Raw genomic sequence first — 14273 nt, 5'->3', positions numbered from 1 at the left:
CTCAAAATTGTGGAAGCATATTAGTAATGGCTCGCTAATGCTACCTTTTGCAAAAACTGTTTTCAATTTCATTTCGGTGTGAGAAGGCACTTGTGATACTATTTCAGCACAGTCGACCCCAAATACATGGAGACCCAGCTCTTGCGCAACGGCATTTGTCAGTTTCGTTTTGCCAGCCCCACGCTCACCTTGCAAAAGAAATATGGGGTAGATGTGCTTGGACGACAAGCAGGCAGACTTTTTGGGCAAAAAAGCATCGATGGAGTCGCGCAATAGGTGATATGAACGCCTTAAGCCGGTGGGATAGTTGCCCGTGATTGCAATATTGTCTAGAAGTTGCCGCGGCAGAAAGTGGTGCGTGTGCGGCACCTGCACCAAGTTAGTGAAATTCTTAGCAACAATGGCTTGCATCTCAAAATCATTGCCTTTTAACTCAAGATGCGCACACCGGAAGTAAACATGTTTCAAATAAGCGAAAATTAAGTAATAGTGCGCATACGCAGCGGTTCCCACCAGTTGCGCGTTTACTTCAATGCGATAGGTGTGTCCACGATGTAGCAACCGCGGTGTGTTAAAATAATTATTAAGAATTAACTCGGACACATCTGCTGGCAAATCATATGGATTATTTAATATATAGATGTGCGCTTTGGTAGCAATACTAGGAATCGTTTGATCGTCGCTTAAGTGCTCCAGATGTGCCCAGAAGCGTGTGCGTCTACTACAATCGTTAGTTATACGAAAACGATCCATTAAATTAGCATAGAAATTCTCCTGTACAAAAATACAATTTGATTGACTACTAGTACTGGGTAGCAGCTGAGCGACGATTGTATGTGGCGCACAACTAAGCATTTGTTTGATAACATTATCGGGTGCAGAGTTTAAAGTCTTTGTATTGGCAGCAGTAGATGAGCGATGTAAAGCGCCCTCGGTGGTAATAACCAAATTAACAAAATTTACATCAGCAGACTCTGTATATTCATCATAAATATCTTTCGTTGAGAATACAATATGTTCCGACTTTATAAGCTCGTTGGCAATTAATAGCTCATACAAAGTATTCGGTATGGGGACCAGCCGATATTTGCCCTTATAGTATTTTATATAGCGCTTATAAACTTCGTAGATCAGGTTCCCTGGAAATACATACCATGGGAACTTGGGATACAGAATTTGAACCGCAACATTATAAGCCTCAATCAGTACCAGCATGCGCCCAGTATATGCATATTTCATGGGTGCGCCATCGTCGATGGAAAGTTTTGAATTGCTCGCTGAATTTTTTTTCTAAATATAAGTAAAAATATTTTAAAGGGTATATGAGTACACTTTTTAAGTGCTTATCGTCAACATCAATGCAAAATACTCTATTTTATATATTATAGAGAATGTGTATTTTTAAATATTCCGTTGGCTTCCTCCCACATACACCCCCATAACAAAATTCAGAGCCAAATTATACCTATAAAAGTAGGAAAATATCACCATCAATGGCAAAAACCCTATATGACAGTAATCCAGATACGCAAAGAAAAAAATAAATGTTAAATTTAAAAAAATTAAATAAATGGTTAAGAAGGGTATTTTGTATTGATGTTGACAATGTACATATTCTATACAGATATTAAATGTATAGTTTTTTATATATTTTCGTATCTAGTTAATTTTTTCTGGACTACATATAGGGACTGTATTTCCTATTCCCAATTTCAAACTGTCAACTATGGCTATATTGAATAAGTAAATTCATGGAGGTATAACATATATACATTTGTTTAATTTCTTACCTGTTCAAGCATTGTAGTCTCAATTTGCATAGAGCACATAGCGCATATCTACCTATGTACACACATACGTATGTACATAAAACAATTAACACAAACTTGTAGTTAGTCTCTCAGGGAATTGATACAGAGCGTAACCTTAGGGCTTTGATTGACAAGAACATTAAGGGTGCAAGGTTAAGAACAATAGCATTATAAGCATCTTTCCAAGGACTTAATTAATATTTTGACCCAGCTGTAACTGCAAATTTAATTAATATAAATATTTAAGTATTTACAAATTAGTATTAATAGTATATACATATGCACATATAATAAGCAGAAATCGCTCGAAATGGCCTATTTACGACTAATTTTGCCAAATGGACTTTTACCTTTTTTATAATAACGCGCCTCTTCATTGCGTTGTAACTTTTAGTTTCTGCATATGTAAATTTAAGAACCGTCCGAAAAATTATAGTTTAGTTAATTTCATAATTAATTCTGGTGTTCCGCTTGCACTTTGTTTTACACAGGAATTAATAAACAGCTGATAACGAAAGTTTGAATGCCAACCCATTTTTTTAGTACGGAAATAGGTTCCTTCCCGCACAACCCGGACCGGATCCGGTAGATAGAGAATAATAAGCGAAAAATTTACTCTCGAAAATTTTGTTAAATTTTTGTTTCACAAATTTGATTTTAAGAATATAACAGCCAGTTTCACCAAACTATTTAAGTGGAAATTAACTTTAATTTAATTTTGTATCTAATTCTCATTTAAATAATTTTCAGTTTCAATAAACTATTTATTTAAGTGAGTAAAAAGTGGTTGTAAGATACACAATGATCAGTTGATTAAACGTGTAACACCTCTGAGCAAGGCGAATTTATATACGGTGGTGTTGTTTCATCAGCTGTGAGTAGCGTTTGATTGTCAAAATTTTGTATTTCGTTAGCGAGTGAGTGAAAACGTGAGAGTGTTTGTATTTTCTGTCGCCCTTTTTCATTCGGGGAAGATTAGCTGAAATTTGACACTGGCTCGCTAAGAGCAAAAACAAAATACAAGTAATTGTTGTATTTGTTGAATCGATACCACCTTATATGTATTCGCCTTGCCTATGTAATCTCCTATATTGGCAGTAAGAGCTAGTACCGTCCGAAACACTACAGTACAGATATATCAATAAACACGTACGAAAGAAAAGGAACACATACGTTTATAAATAAACATGTACACAACACATATACAAAAACGGCACTCAAGTACACAATGCAATGACAAAAACGGTACTAGACTGTCTCGCTTTGATTTCGGAATGCTTACACACTGAGAAGTTAGCTTACTGCCAGTATAGAAGTATTACATATATGGGTTATTCTGATTTAATTTTTATTTAAGTGAAGAGCATAGGTCACTTAAATCAAAATTAAAATTGATTGGTGAAACCAAAAATTCGAAAATTAAAGTAATTTTCACTTAAATAATTTGGTGAAACTTGCTGTAAGGATTGAAAACACATTCAATATTCCTTAAAAGCACCAAGTAAATGCATGCAACATATAAACAAAAAACAGCTGATATGCACTTTGACGCTTTATCCATTTTTACCCGGGCTGTTTCGGACAGGAAGAAGAAGACACTTACGATCCAATACGTTCCAATATTCGCTATCTATTACCCATTTTGTTGAGTACGGGAATGATTTCTGGGCTATTTTGGGCACCCGCGGGTGCCCGTGTTGCGTACGGGAAAGAACCTAATGATTTCTGGGCTGTTTTGGGCACCCGCGGTATCCCGCGTTGCGTATGGGAAATAATCTACTGTGTGTGAGAATATACCACGTTTTGCGACAGAATTCATGAAATGAATTGTTTTGAAAAAGTGGCAGCGCACTAGCGAGAGACTTAACAGTTGGGTTGTGGTTTTTTGGCCTTTTTTTGAATTTGCAAAAGGGGTTGGTACCAGGAAATGGTCCATGTTATATTTAAATTGGTTTCAATGTATTTTAATTTATTTATTTATTTTTTTTATTTGAACAAATTCACGTAACTCTTCCAGTGTTTTATTTCATGGTTATGCCACTACATGCTTTTGAACCTAAAAACGTCATCACCCTAGTAAACAGCTGTTTGTGAAACGTGGCGTCGGCGGGCAAGCATTTCACGATTTCATGGAATCATACTGAAATTTCTTGGTTAATTTTCGTGTATAATTGAATTCATGAAATTGTATTTGTACAGCCAATTTTAAATGAAATGATTTCGTTAATTGGCCTACGCATAAACGTAGTAATATATGCGTATGTACGTATATATCATAATTAATTTGTATAAACCGTGACCTTTAAAGGGTTAACGCTACTACTACTTTACCTGATACGCAGAAATAAAGTTTAAGTTTCTATTCTAAATATCATTAGTTTGCTTCTAAATAACTTTGTTTTGTGGTAATGCAAAGTGTTGAGACGGAAATTGATGAATTGCATGAATTGATGAATAACATGATGAATTGGTGATAACAAATTGCACCGTAAAACTAAAGAGTTGCAAAAAAAAACCAGAATGGATGCATTTGGTTACTACATAGGTACGTTACCAATCTTCTCTTATTACCAATTTTGAATTCGTACATATTTCCAGACGACTGCGTGCACTTGTTTGCTACCATTTTTGTTGCTGATGTGTTACTTCGCTTTCATAAAGCACTATGGGAATACATTAAATATAAAAACCATTATTTGCCTGAAGATCGTCTGAAAATAATATTGTTTCGCGCTTATAGTTACAATGTGGCTACAATGGTGGTTTATGTGAGCATTTTTGCTGTTGCTGTAGTACGAGCTGGGCTCCCACCTGCTAAATATTTTTTATACATGCCGGTTTTGTGGTTATTTTGTCTAGCACGATTGGAACATAGCACCCTCGATTATGCCACGTTTATTCGAGGAAATCACGGCTTAGATTCTGCATCAAGTATGGCAGCTAATTTCTTTCATGGGTACTTGAAACAAATACTGGCACAATATAACAATAGTACAGGAATAAGAGAACGCATTGCCCATTATGAGCAGACACATGGTGTGAAATTTGCGCTGGACCGTCTGGTTGTACTTCTTTCGAGCCAACTTTACATAAGTTCGAAATTCGAGAGCCCTTATATTGAAAAGGCAGAGGTAACTAGAGTTAAACTGTTCAGTCAGATGAACATATTTTTCGCCATAATTCATACATATGTAATGTGAATTGTATGTTCAACATTAGCCACTCCCCAAAGTGTATATTAACCGGGCTGGTGTATATCGTCCATATCAAAATGATGTTTACCGCTTCACTAAACCTATCAACAATCGTTTTTATTATTTGGCGCTGGAAGGAGCTACACCAATTCTAACGTTTTTCGAAGCATTAAATTTTCCGTTAACTAGAACGAAGGAAATTGAAATAATGAAACGCGAGATTCTTTTAAAATTTTGCAAGTATTTGAGAAAACTAGTTTTTGAATGGCCAGAAACAGAAGCCCAAATTGAGTTAATTTTCTACGATGGTGAGTAAGAATGTACTTTTGTACATAAATAAATTTATTAATAAATAAATATTAAATTCTTGATGTCCTATGAAAAGACCGCAAACCGAATGGTGAGAAGCAAGATATTGGCGAGATGTTGTTTACTCATTTCGAAAGTTTAATGCTTAAAAAGGATATGTTAAAATCAAACGGAACTACAGAGAATATTGCAAACGATAAAGACGATATGGCTTTTACGCTATGAGTTTATGTACCTACATATGCATGTTTCCATTCACTATATATGCACATTCATATACATATACTACATTCATATACACAAATCTGTGAATTTAAGTAAAAGTAAATAACAAATCCGTTAATAAACCTGTTTTTTAAGAAATTTGTATGTTTTCTATATTGTGTAAATTCCTTCTCAGATATACATATGTATATAAATAATGTATGTAAGCACCTTACGACGTAAGCCATGTTTTCTTTCAGTTTTTAGTGCCAAAATTGTCATGACCAATGCCATCTACTAGTAAAGCACAAAATGAACACCTCCGACTACGCATTACGTTATCAGTTGCAAAATAACGTGCCGCAGAAGTTATTTCCAAGCGCCGAACTACTCCGAGCGCCATCTCTGCATTCTACGTAACTTACTTTGTAAAACGGCACAGAAGTACATATGTTTGATACCAATTGTACGTTCTAAATTCCTACTTACATACGGCGGTCACGTCTTTGTTAAAGTAAGGGAGAATCGTCAGTGCAGTGGTCAGGACCGCCGGGTGAAGTGCAAGTTGCTGGTAAGGTATTGTACCCGGCGGTTCTTACCACTTAACTACGAATCTCCCTTACTTTAACAAAGACGTGGCCGCCTTATGTAAGTAGGAATTTAGAATGTGCGTTTGGTATCAGACATACTTCTGTGCCGCTTTCGGCGCTGGCCCAATGCAGGCTTGCTTTGCATGCCTTTGCTGACTTTTGTTTGAAAACTTGTTTGGCCGAATGGTGGCTTGAAACGCTGTCAAAGTAACCAGCTGTCTGATTGAAAAGTCAGTGTCTGTTCCCTTAACATTAATTATTATTATCCTAGAAAACTCTAGAAGATGTATCAAAAACTTTCAGATTTATTTATAAGTTAATGCGAAAAAATGTTTGTATTTAAAAGAAGTGGTAATAATGATACATGCTAATGTATATCTACATTTACTAAAAAAACTATAACTTAAAAAAGGGATTTACTTGAAGAAAAGAGCTATAAGATGTTTTTTCGTCTCGTGTAAAATTTGTAAAAGTGAGCTTTGCAATTTTTTACTATAATATAACGATATGTTAAATTTCATTTCGAATTGCTTTTTTTAAATTAATTTTTGTTTGAATTTATGTATTTTGAATAGGAACATGCCTCTTTGTCAAAAGCCTACAAAACGCTTTCAAATAAAACATTTGCCTATTTCAAACTTTGAGGTGCTTAAAGCAAGTGCAGAAAAGCTGCCATTTGGCCAGCCTTTATACATTTTAATATATTCCAAATAATTTTTGACACTTCTCGGAGCGAAGCAAGCAACGCAAGCCTGCATTGGGCCAGTACCTTTATGTAGTAGTATCTGGATAACTTTTCAAAGTATGTAATTACGATGGCGCATATTCATAGTCATATTTAGTACTCAACTAAGTCGAAACTATTCTAAGTCACAACTAAAGCTATTCATAGTCGCCTTAGTTTCGACTTTTCTGGCTAAGTACCAACTTAAAATTTAGTTTCGGCTGCAGCTGCAACTAAGTCGTAACTAGGAAGAAGTATTTTATCAAATTAAGGGAAAACAGGCGAAATATTTAAAAATTAAGTTGGTAGAGGGTGATTTTGATAATATTGAATAATCTCCAATTAAAATTTACAAAGATCGATCCATTTTAATCGGAAGATGAAATTAAATGCGTATTACAATTCGAATAAAGCTACATCACAATTTTATAATTGGAATAATTTAGATAAATTTTCAAATAATAAGTCAGTTTCACGCTAGTTCTTTTAAAGTAAATTTGTGCATAACATTTAGATATCTACTATTTGTATGTTTCACAGCATGCTTTCGATAAACATCGACTTCACATCACCGCGGTTGTTCTGGCTATTTCACACAATTAACAAGAAAATGATACCTACCTTATTCTTTTGCATAATCATGCAATGAAAATAAAAGTTACATAAACGAATGATCAAACTTGATAGTATTTAATAAAAATGTAATTTTTCCAAAATATCATAAAGAAAAATCGATACATTTACACACTCGTTTTGCTATATCGTAAACTAAGTCGAAACTACTTAGTAGAAGTCTGAAATGCGACTATGAATAGAGGTAAATTTTAAGTTGGTACTTAAATTTAAGTTGCAACTTTGTTAGTTTCGACTTAGTTGCTGGACTATGAATACGCGCCGATATCTTTAAAATAATCAAAATTTGTGCGTCAAACGCGTTTTATATTTAAGTATTTGAAAGCTTTTATTCTACAGTCCTAAAATGATATTTTCCTTATCCAAATCGTTGTTTTCTTTTTCATTAAGTTGCTCTTTCAACTGTTCTTCTGCCATATGTAAAATTCGTTTCTTCCATTTTTCGTAATCTTCCACAGCAGGGGCCGATCTTTTTGTACTATCACCACAACACTTTGCGTTGGCTACAGAGTTTTCGCTATCTTCAATTAATTCTACTAGACGCGTCTTTAGCTTCTTATCGGTTTTGTCCTTGTAATGTTTGGTCAAAAATTTATTCCATCGCAGTTCGAGCTGTTGCCACTGTGTTGGACGCAAATTACTAAAGCTCAATATTTTTGATTTGGAGACTTTATGCTTTAACATTTTAGCAGCCTGAAAAACAGCCATCGCTGCATATTGAGGATGTATCAAATCGTTTTCGTCACCAGCACTTTCTTCTTTCATAACAGTTTTATACAGTTCCAACAATTCGTTGGCCTTTTGTGAAACTTCGGTCATATTTAATTGCACGCAGATATCATTCACTCCAACAATTTTATTCAGGTCCAATAATTTTTCAATCATTCTCTTATGTTTTGTGTAATGCGATTTGCGTAAACTGGATAGCTTGAGAGCTTGTTCCTGAAACAAAAAAATATATATCCACATACATATAATAATATTATTGAATCATGGGGTACTGTTTATGAATTTGTACAACGATTTTGGGTTGCTGTGCCCAAACGCGTGAATCGAATCAAAAAACTTTTACACACACTTGTAGACAACAGTTCACGCTTTATTACAAAAATTTAATTTACTAAATCTGTGCACTAATTTAACAATAATGTCGGTTGGAAATATGGTATTTGTTGCAAATTTTTGTTATAAATTTGTATATACATTTTTATATACAAGATATTTTTATAAAACACCCAGTAACCAAAATAGACATCACTGGGGCGGCAGCCCCAGGTTTACCACACAGAAAGGGAATTCTAGTTACCTGATCCTTTCCCAAGGTTACATCACTGCGGCGGTAGCCCCAGTTATATCACACAGAAAGGAGAATTCTACGTAGTAAGGGTTATAATCCCTAAGCGCGGCCGAAGGCCGCCTACGCAGAAATGTGTTCTCTGCAAAAGGTGTTCAGCGCCCCTTTTTCGGACGCAAGTTTAACTTTGTTTTTTCCTTGCAAAAAATCTAAGATTCCCCTATTTTCAAACAGCTCCCCAGTGGTCTGTGGGAGGGGTTGGGGGGGGGGGGGTGACTTTTTATAAAGCGGCGTCAATCCTCTTTTGTTTAGGGGGGATTTGTGGGGCCCACACCCCCACCCCCTCCGGCCCCACCCCTAAATCGTTGTACAAATAGCTAAACATTTCCCGAATCATGTCTTGCTACCATATAATTTTCTTACCATATCAAAAGCAATGCCGACCAGCTCGGCAGCAACATCCACACACAACACAGTTTTTGCATATTCATTTAGCTGCAATGGAACATTGGCAGAACGCAACTCTAGCAGACGCAGTAGTTCCAGCGTTTTGCTGAATAGAGTAAAATGAAATTTTTAATCTTTTTTTAATTGCAGAAAACTATTTCTTACTGACCTTTGCATGCCCGGCTCATCGCGCAGACCCATTTTGCCAAGCATTTGTTCAATTAATGTGGCCATGACTTTGCCCCTGATTTACACTGTTGTTTTGTTAAAATATGCTGTTCTAGGCGATTTGATAAACAAAAACAAGATATGGTTTTTCGTGAAAAACGCAATTTTGCGTTTCACATGTGCCGGCTTATTGGCGCGCGAAAATAACATGAAAGGAGAATTAAGATAAATATGTCAAAATAGAAACACGAGAGTTAACAATTGGGGGTATTCATGATGCGTGATTACTTGAGCAGTTGGATCGATAGGGAAATTCTTCGTTTTGGAATACCTTCAGTTTAACAGTACACCTCCTCGTCTGGTTCAGCTAAGGGGAGGCCCAGGAAGTGCGCAACTGCAACAGGGTCTGTCCATTGGGAGAGGGGGGTTAGCGGGGTGTGGTTCGGTTTTCGTTGTTTTCCTTGATTTGCTTACCATTCGTTCGTTTTCCAGCGAATCAAGAGCTCTGATCCAATACTTTTCGTATAAAATCCTGTAAAAATGCATTTTTCCTGTAAAAACGTCAACCGGTGATCGCTGGACAATTTGCATGATTTTACCAGAAGAAAAAGTTCGGGTAAAATCTTGCAACTTCATCCTCTACACAACTCTCCGAAAATCTCTCTCATTTATAGAGCTCTGATCTAATTATTTTCGTGCAAAATCCTGTAAAAATGTCAAACAGCAAAGTTACTCTCTGAAGTGAGAGTAAAAATTTAGTAACAACAAAAATTGCGGGAACAAAAAGAGCATTTTCCCAGTAAAAACGTCAACCAGTGATCGCCTGAGACTTTTCAGGATTTTACCAGTAAAGGTTCGGGTAAAATCTTGCAACTTCATTCTCTGCACAACTCTTCAAAAATCGCTCTCATTTAGAGGATTTTGGAGTACGGGATCATTTGTCCTGTAACTTCCTGCAAGTTCGTGTAAAAACCTGTAAGTTCTTGGAGTACTGGATCAGAGCTAAGAAAATAGCATAGAATCCGCTAAAAAAAATCGCCTTTTTCCACTCTTTATTCTTCCATTTCACACGTAATTATACCGTATGCAGATCATCTGAAACAGCTGATTATCATAATTAACGTGTGCTCGCCATTATCACTGTCAAAATGAATACCCATAATGTGGATTGTAATCATATTTCCTTTGAAATGTTTCACGTCCGGTTGAATTTCCTCCTTTCTTATATTTGTTGAACTAATGGATCGTTCAAAATAAGTTAATAAAATATGATGGTATTGAAATATCATAAAATAAGTGGAAAAATAAGTGAATGGAATTAAAGAACTTCAGCAGCAGTTTAGAGGTACTTATAACAAGTAAAAACACTCATTCTTAGAAACATTTAACCAATTAGTACAAAACAAACATCTTAACTTTTATTAAACTTCCTTTATTTAATTACGAACATATGTAAACATATACACGATATATATATATATATATATATATATATATATATATGTAAATAAGTATGTATGTATATGTATATATTTCTGAACTACATTAGACAACTGTGCGGATATCTTGGAAATGGTATAACATCTCTTATGTTCTTAACACCTGTAATCAATTGCAAGTATCGCTCAAATCCCATACCGAATCCACCTGTGGGTATACCACCAAACTTTCGCAATTCTAAATACCATTCCAACCCGTTTGGAAGTTGTGGATGCGCACGTAGAATATTTGCATCGCTTTCACGTATGCCTCCACCACATAATTCACCCACCCCAGGCATTAACAAATCTAAGGCATGTACCCGTTCAGGATTTGTTCGTACTGCTTTCATATAGAACGGCTTTTGACTCGTGGGCCAGTCGATGACAAATACCGGGGTTCCACAATGTTCGACCAGAAACAGCTCTTGTTCTTTAGAGAAGCCCTCTGCGGGTTTAATCTCTGTTTTAAAAATGTGCTTGTTTGCAACCAAAATTTCCAGAGCGTCGTCATAGCTAACCGTAGTCCAAGTTGAATTTAGCCAAGATAGTTGAAAAGCATAACCCAAAGATCTTTCCTGACAAAATCTAATATCCTTGGAAGCTGATTCTATGACATGGGCAGTGACTGCTTTTAACATTTTTTCAATAAATGTAATTAATGCTGAAATCTCTTCAATGAATGCTAACTCTGCCTCGAACATGTAAAATTCTGCTAAATGAAGCGGTGATTTGGAATTCTCTGACCGAAACGCCGGTGATAGTGTATACGTGTTACCCAGGCCGTATGACATAGCTTCCAAATGTAGTTGACCGGAAACGGAAAGAAAAACTTTATCATCAAAATAGCTTTGTTCGGTGGGAATATTTGGGCGCGCCATTTCCTTGAGGAGCGCAGAAGAATCTGGTTGTACCCGGAAAACCTACAAGTTTCATTATAAACCAAACATTATTTAATTGAAATATTTTCATTTAAACAAAAACCTGCATACTTCACCAGCGCCTTCGCAATCGTTTGTTGTAAGAACAGGGGTATTGATCTGAACAAAATCCGATGCATCCATATAGTCATGTATCGCTTTCAATGCGCGATGGCGTACCCTCATTTGTGCTCCTATATAATCAACTCTCGCGCGTAAGTGTAAATGTTCACGCACATATTCTGGCGGGTGTTGCTGCTTGGGTGTAAAAGGATATCCATCGGCTATGTTCCCGTCAGCTGTAACAGAATTATTCACTTTAAATAAAACGTTACGCATGGAATGTATACTGTGCTTCAAGACCTATTACTTTCACATGTTCAGCATGCAGTTCGGGCTGACCGTTTGGTGCAGTCTGTATAATTCCATTTACGCTGACGCTACTGCCTACGCTAATATCCTTCGCATCTGCTTCTTTTGGAATGACTACCTGAAAGCGTTGCACTGTAGATCCATCACTTAAGTCGAAAAAAATATTTTTCTTTAGTCTTCTTATGTTTTGTACCCAACCCTAAAATTAAGGATTTTATAAAATGGGAAATAGTGATGATGGCAACAAAAACAAGTAACTTGCCTGCACATTAAGACGATCTCCTGGTTTAGCTGTTTTAGTTACTCCATTTATGCGCTGGAATCCGCTGCAAAAGCGCTTTAAAAGGAACATGCTCACCTTCCTTGTAACCTACTACGATTGCATCAGCTGTTCGTGTACCTCCAGCATTCATCAGCTGTTCAAAATAGTGGAATGCATCTTATCAATAAAAAGTTTGACTTTCACTGTAGTTTGTGCACAAGCAGCTCGCGAACATGCTGGCTGTGGCCAGCAAGTGCTTGTAGTACCGAATCGTTACTCACATAATAATCTCGTTACTCGCATGTTTCGTTCGAGTCAGGGTTGTATTCGTTATTCAGTAACGAATACATACGGTTTGCTACAGCTCTATAGTATAATGTTTGAAGCGATGGTTAAAGTTAGGTTTTTTTTTTTAACTTCGGCGACAAAAACTCCCAACAACCGAAGTCTGCCAATAGATTGTTATACGCAATTTTAAAGGCCTATAAATCCTCTTTTCATGTTTGATTTTTAAAATCGGGTGAAAAATAGTCAAGCTGTTAATAAAAGTGTTTGTCCTCAAGTACGATAATAGCGGATTTTTTATTAAAGACGGAGGGTTCAGAAACTATAAGAAACCTATGAGATATGTGTAAATCAGGCAAATCTTTACAATATGAAAAAACACTCCGAAAATCCGTAAAAAATCCGTACATCTTGACGGGAAGCTAAACATCCGCACGTTGAATCCGTACAACCATTTTCACCCCTGCAAATCCATGCCGTACGAAAAAATCCGTACATCTGGCAGGGCTGCCATTAATATCACGTGTTGCGTTTTTGTATTTCCGTTGCTGATTTCATGTAACTAAATTCATCTCTTCATAAAATTATCAAGATTTGTCTATGCATCCGTCGGTAAGTCCTTGGAAGTATTCTTTGTGCAAAGTCTGTTTTACTAATTTCACCACTTTGAGAAGTGTTTTTGCCTCAAGACTTCGAGTTGTACGGCATTAACTGTCTCTTTTAATTGGTTACTGCATTGGCTACTTTTATTAAGATTTTTGTATGCATTTGTCGGTGAGTCCTTGAAGTATTTGGTGAAAAATCCTTTTTACTAATTTGCCCATTTTAACATATTTTTTTGCATAAAAATATCAGCTTGTGCGGCATTAACATGGTGTTTTGAAACCGTAGTTGGACCTTTCATCTAGACCGATATAGTCACTTCTCAATCAGGGTGGTCTTCAGTATCTACGTTCTTGATTTATTCTCCTTGTGTGAACTATTCCGTGGATATAGTACATCATATTACTCTTATTAGCGTCAAAATCTTTATTTAAGTTTCTAATTATTATTTACAACATTGGCTGTAAATCCTTAAAGCTCTTTGTTATTATTAGTGTTTGTCTTTCAATAAATACTAAATACAAGCGTAATCCACAAAATTGTTTAGCTTCTAAATACATATCAAATTGGAATAAAAAATAATAAATGGCTCTTTTATTTTTCAAATAGGGATATTTGAAAAGTATTTCTTTAATATTATGTATGTATATGTATCAAATAAAAAACTTCAAATTATTACCCAAATCTTCCTTCTCGCTCTAATTACTCCACCTGGTTGGTTGGTTGGTTGCAGTGCTTCCTAGTCGCTGCCCAGGATACAATTAGCGCATTATTGCGCCATTTTGATGCACTTCTCGCGGGGGATAAATATCTTGTCTATGCACTTCCTATGTTGCTAGGTCGAACCATTTCGACTCTCTAATGAATCTGCCGATTTCGCTAATGGTAGCTCCTGATAGGTCGGTTAGTTCAGCTATTAGATGTTTCCCTAACGTCTTGTGTCTAATGTTCGAAAGGCCTGGACATTCACACAGGAAAT

The 14273-nt window shown here is 36.0% G+C and overlaps 4 protein-coding genes across 4 annotated transcripts in view; 1 reads left to right on the top strand and 3 right to left on the bottom strand.

The window, feature by feature from the left end:
- LOC118744916 (peroxisome assembly factor 2) overlaps window positions 1–2326 on the bottom strand; it is a 4050-nt gene extending 1724 nt beyond the window's left edge. The window contains exons 1-2 of the mRNA XM_036478344.1: window positions 2162–2326; window positions 45–1290 (exon numbers count right to left, since the gene is read on the bottom strand). Coding sequence (XP_036334237.1) covers window positions 45–1290; window positions 2162–2188 — 1273 coding nt within the window. The 5' untranslated portion in view covers window positions 2189–2326. The remainder of the gene's footprint in view (window positions 1–44; window positions 1291–2161) is intronic.
- A 1554-nt stretch (window positions 2327–3880) lies between these two features.
- LOC118744915 lies at window positions 3881–5679 on the top strand. Its single transcript, XM_036478343.1, has 5 exons — window positions 3881–4073; window positions 4190–4356; window positions 4410–4942; window positions 5031–5313; window positions 5391–5679. The coding sequence occupies exons 2-5, from the start codon at window positions 4332–4334 to the stop codon at window positions 5537–5539; spliced, it is 990 nt and encodes a 329-aa protein (XP_036334236.1). The 5' UTR covers window positions 3881–4073; window positions 4190–4331; the 3' UTR covers window positions 5540–5679.
- Window positions 5680–7714: 2035 nt separating this feature from the next.
- LOC118744913 (origin recognition complex subunit 6) lies at window positions 7715–9643 on the bottom strand. The gene is made up of 3 exons (XM_036478342.1): window positions 9376–9643; window positions 9183–9312; window positions 7715–8407 (listed from the first exon to the last, which is right to left on the bottom strand). The coding sequence occupies exons 1-3, from the start codon at window positions 9438–9440 to the stop codon at window positions 7799–7801; spliced, it is 804 nt and encodes a 267-aa protein (XP_036334235.1). The 5' UTR covers window positions 9441–9643; the 3' UTR covers window positions 7715–7798.
- A 1224-nt stretch (window positions 9644–10867) lies between these two features.
- LOC118744910 (probable asparagine--tRNA ligase, mitochondrial) lies at window positions 10868–12496 on the bottom strand. The gene is made up of 4 exons (XM_036478338.1): window positions 12407–12496; window positions 12136–12343; window positions 11845–12071; window positions 10868–11775 (listed from the first exon to the last, which is right to left on the bottom strand). The coding sequence occupies exons 1-4, from the start codon at window positions 12494–12496 to the stop codon at window positions 10915–10917; spliced, it is 1386 nt and encodes a 461-aa protein (XP_036334231.1). The 3' UTR covers window positions 10868–10914.
- Window positions 12497–14273: the final 1777 nt, after the last annotated feature.

This window comes from Rhagoletis pomonella, unplaced genomic scaffold (genome assembly GCF_013731165.1).
Source record: "Rhagoletis pomonella isolate Grant_MI unplaced genomic scaffold, Rhpom_1.0 Rhpom_scaffold_00008, whole genome shotgun sequence".
Classification (NCBI taxonomy): domain Eukaryota; kingdom Metazoa; phylum Arthropoda; class Insecta; order Diptera; family Tephritidae; genus Rhagoletis; species Rhagoletis pomonella.
Note: the sequence above shows the minus strand (reverse complement) of the source record. Positions and strands in the feature narration are given on the sequence as shown.

Coding starts and splice junctions, on each gene's coding strand:
- LOC118744910 (XM_036478338.1), bottom strand. CDS start 12,496: ATGTTCCTTTTAAAGCGCTTTTGCAGCGGATTCCAGCGCATAAATGGA. Junction 12,344..12,406: donor GAGATCGTCTTAATGTGCAG/GCAAGTTACTTG, acceptor CCTTAATTTTAG/GGTTGGGTACAAAACATAAG. Junction 12,072..12,135: donor TGAACATGTGAAAGTAATAG/GTCTTGAAGCAC, acceptor ATTCTGTTACAG/CTGACGGGAACATAGCCGAT.
- LOC118744915 (XM_036478343.1), top strand. CDS start 4,332: ATGGATGCATTTGGTTACTACATAG. Junction 4,357..4,409: donor TGCATTTGGTTACTACATAG/GTACGTTACCAA, acceptor ACATATTTCCAG/ACGACTGCGTGCACTTGTTT. Junction 4,943..5,030: donor CTTATATTGAAAAGGCAGAG/GTAACTAGAGTT, acceptor GTTCAACATTAG/CCACTCCCCAAAGTGTATAT.
- LOC118744913 (XM_036478342.1), bottom strand. CDS start 9,440: ATGGCCACATTAATTGAACAAATGCTTGGCAAAATGGGTCTGCGCGAT. Junction 9,313..9,375: donor GATGAGCCGGGCATGCAAAG/GTCAGTAAGAAA, acceptor TACTCTATTCAG/CAAAACGCTGGAACTACTGC. Junction 8,408..9,182: donor TCGGCATTGCTTTTGATATG/GTAAGAAAATTA, acceptor TTTTTGTTTCAG/GAACAAGCTCTCAAGCTATC.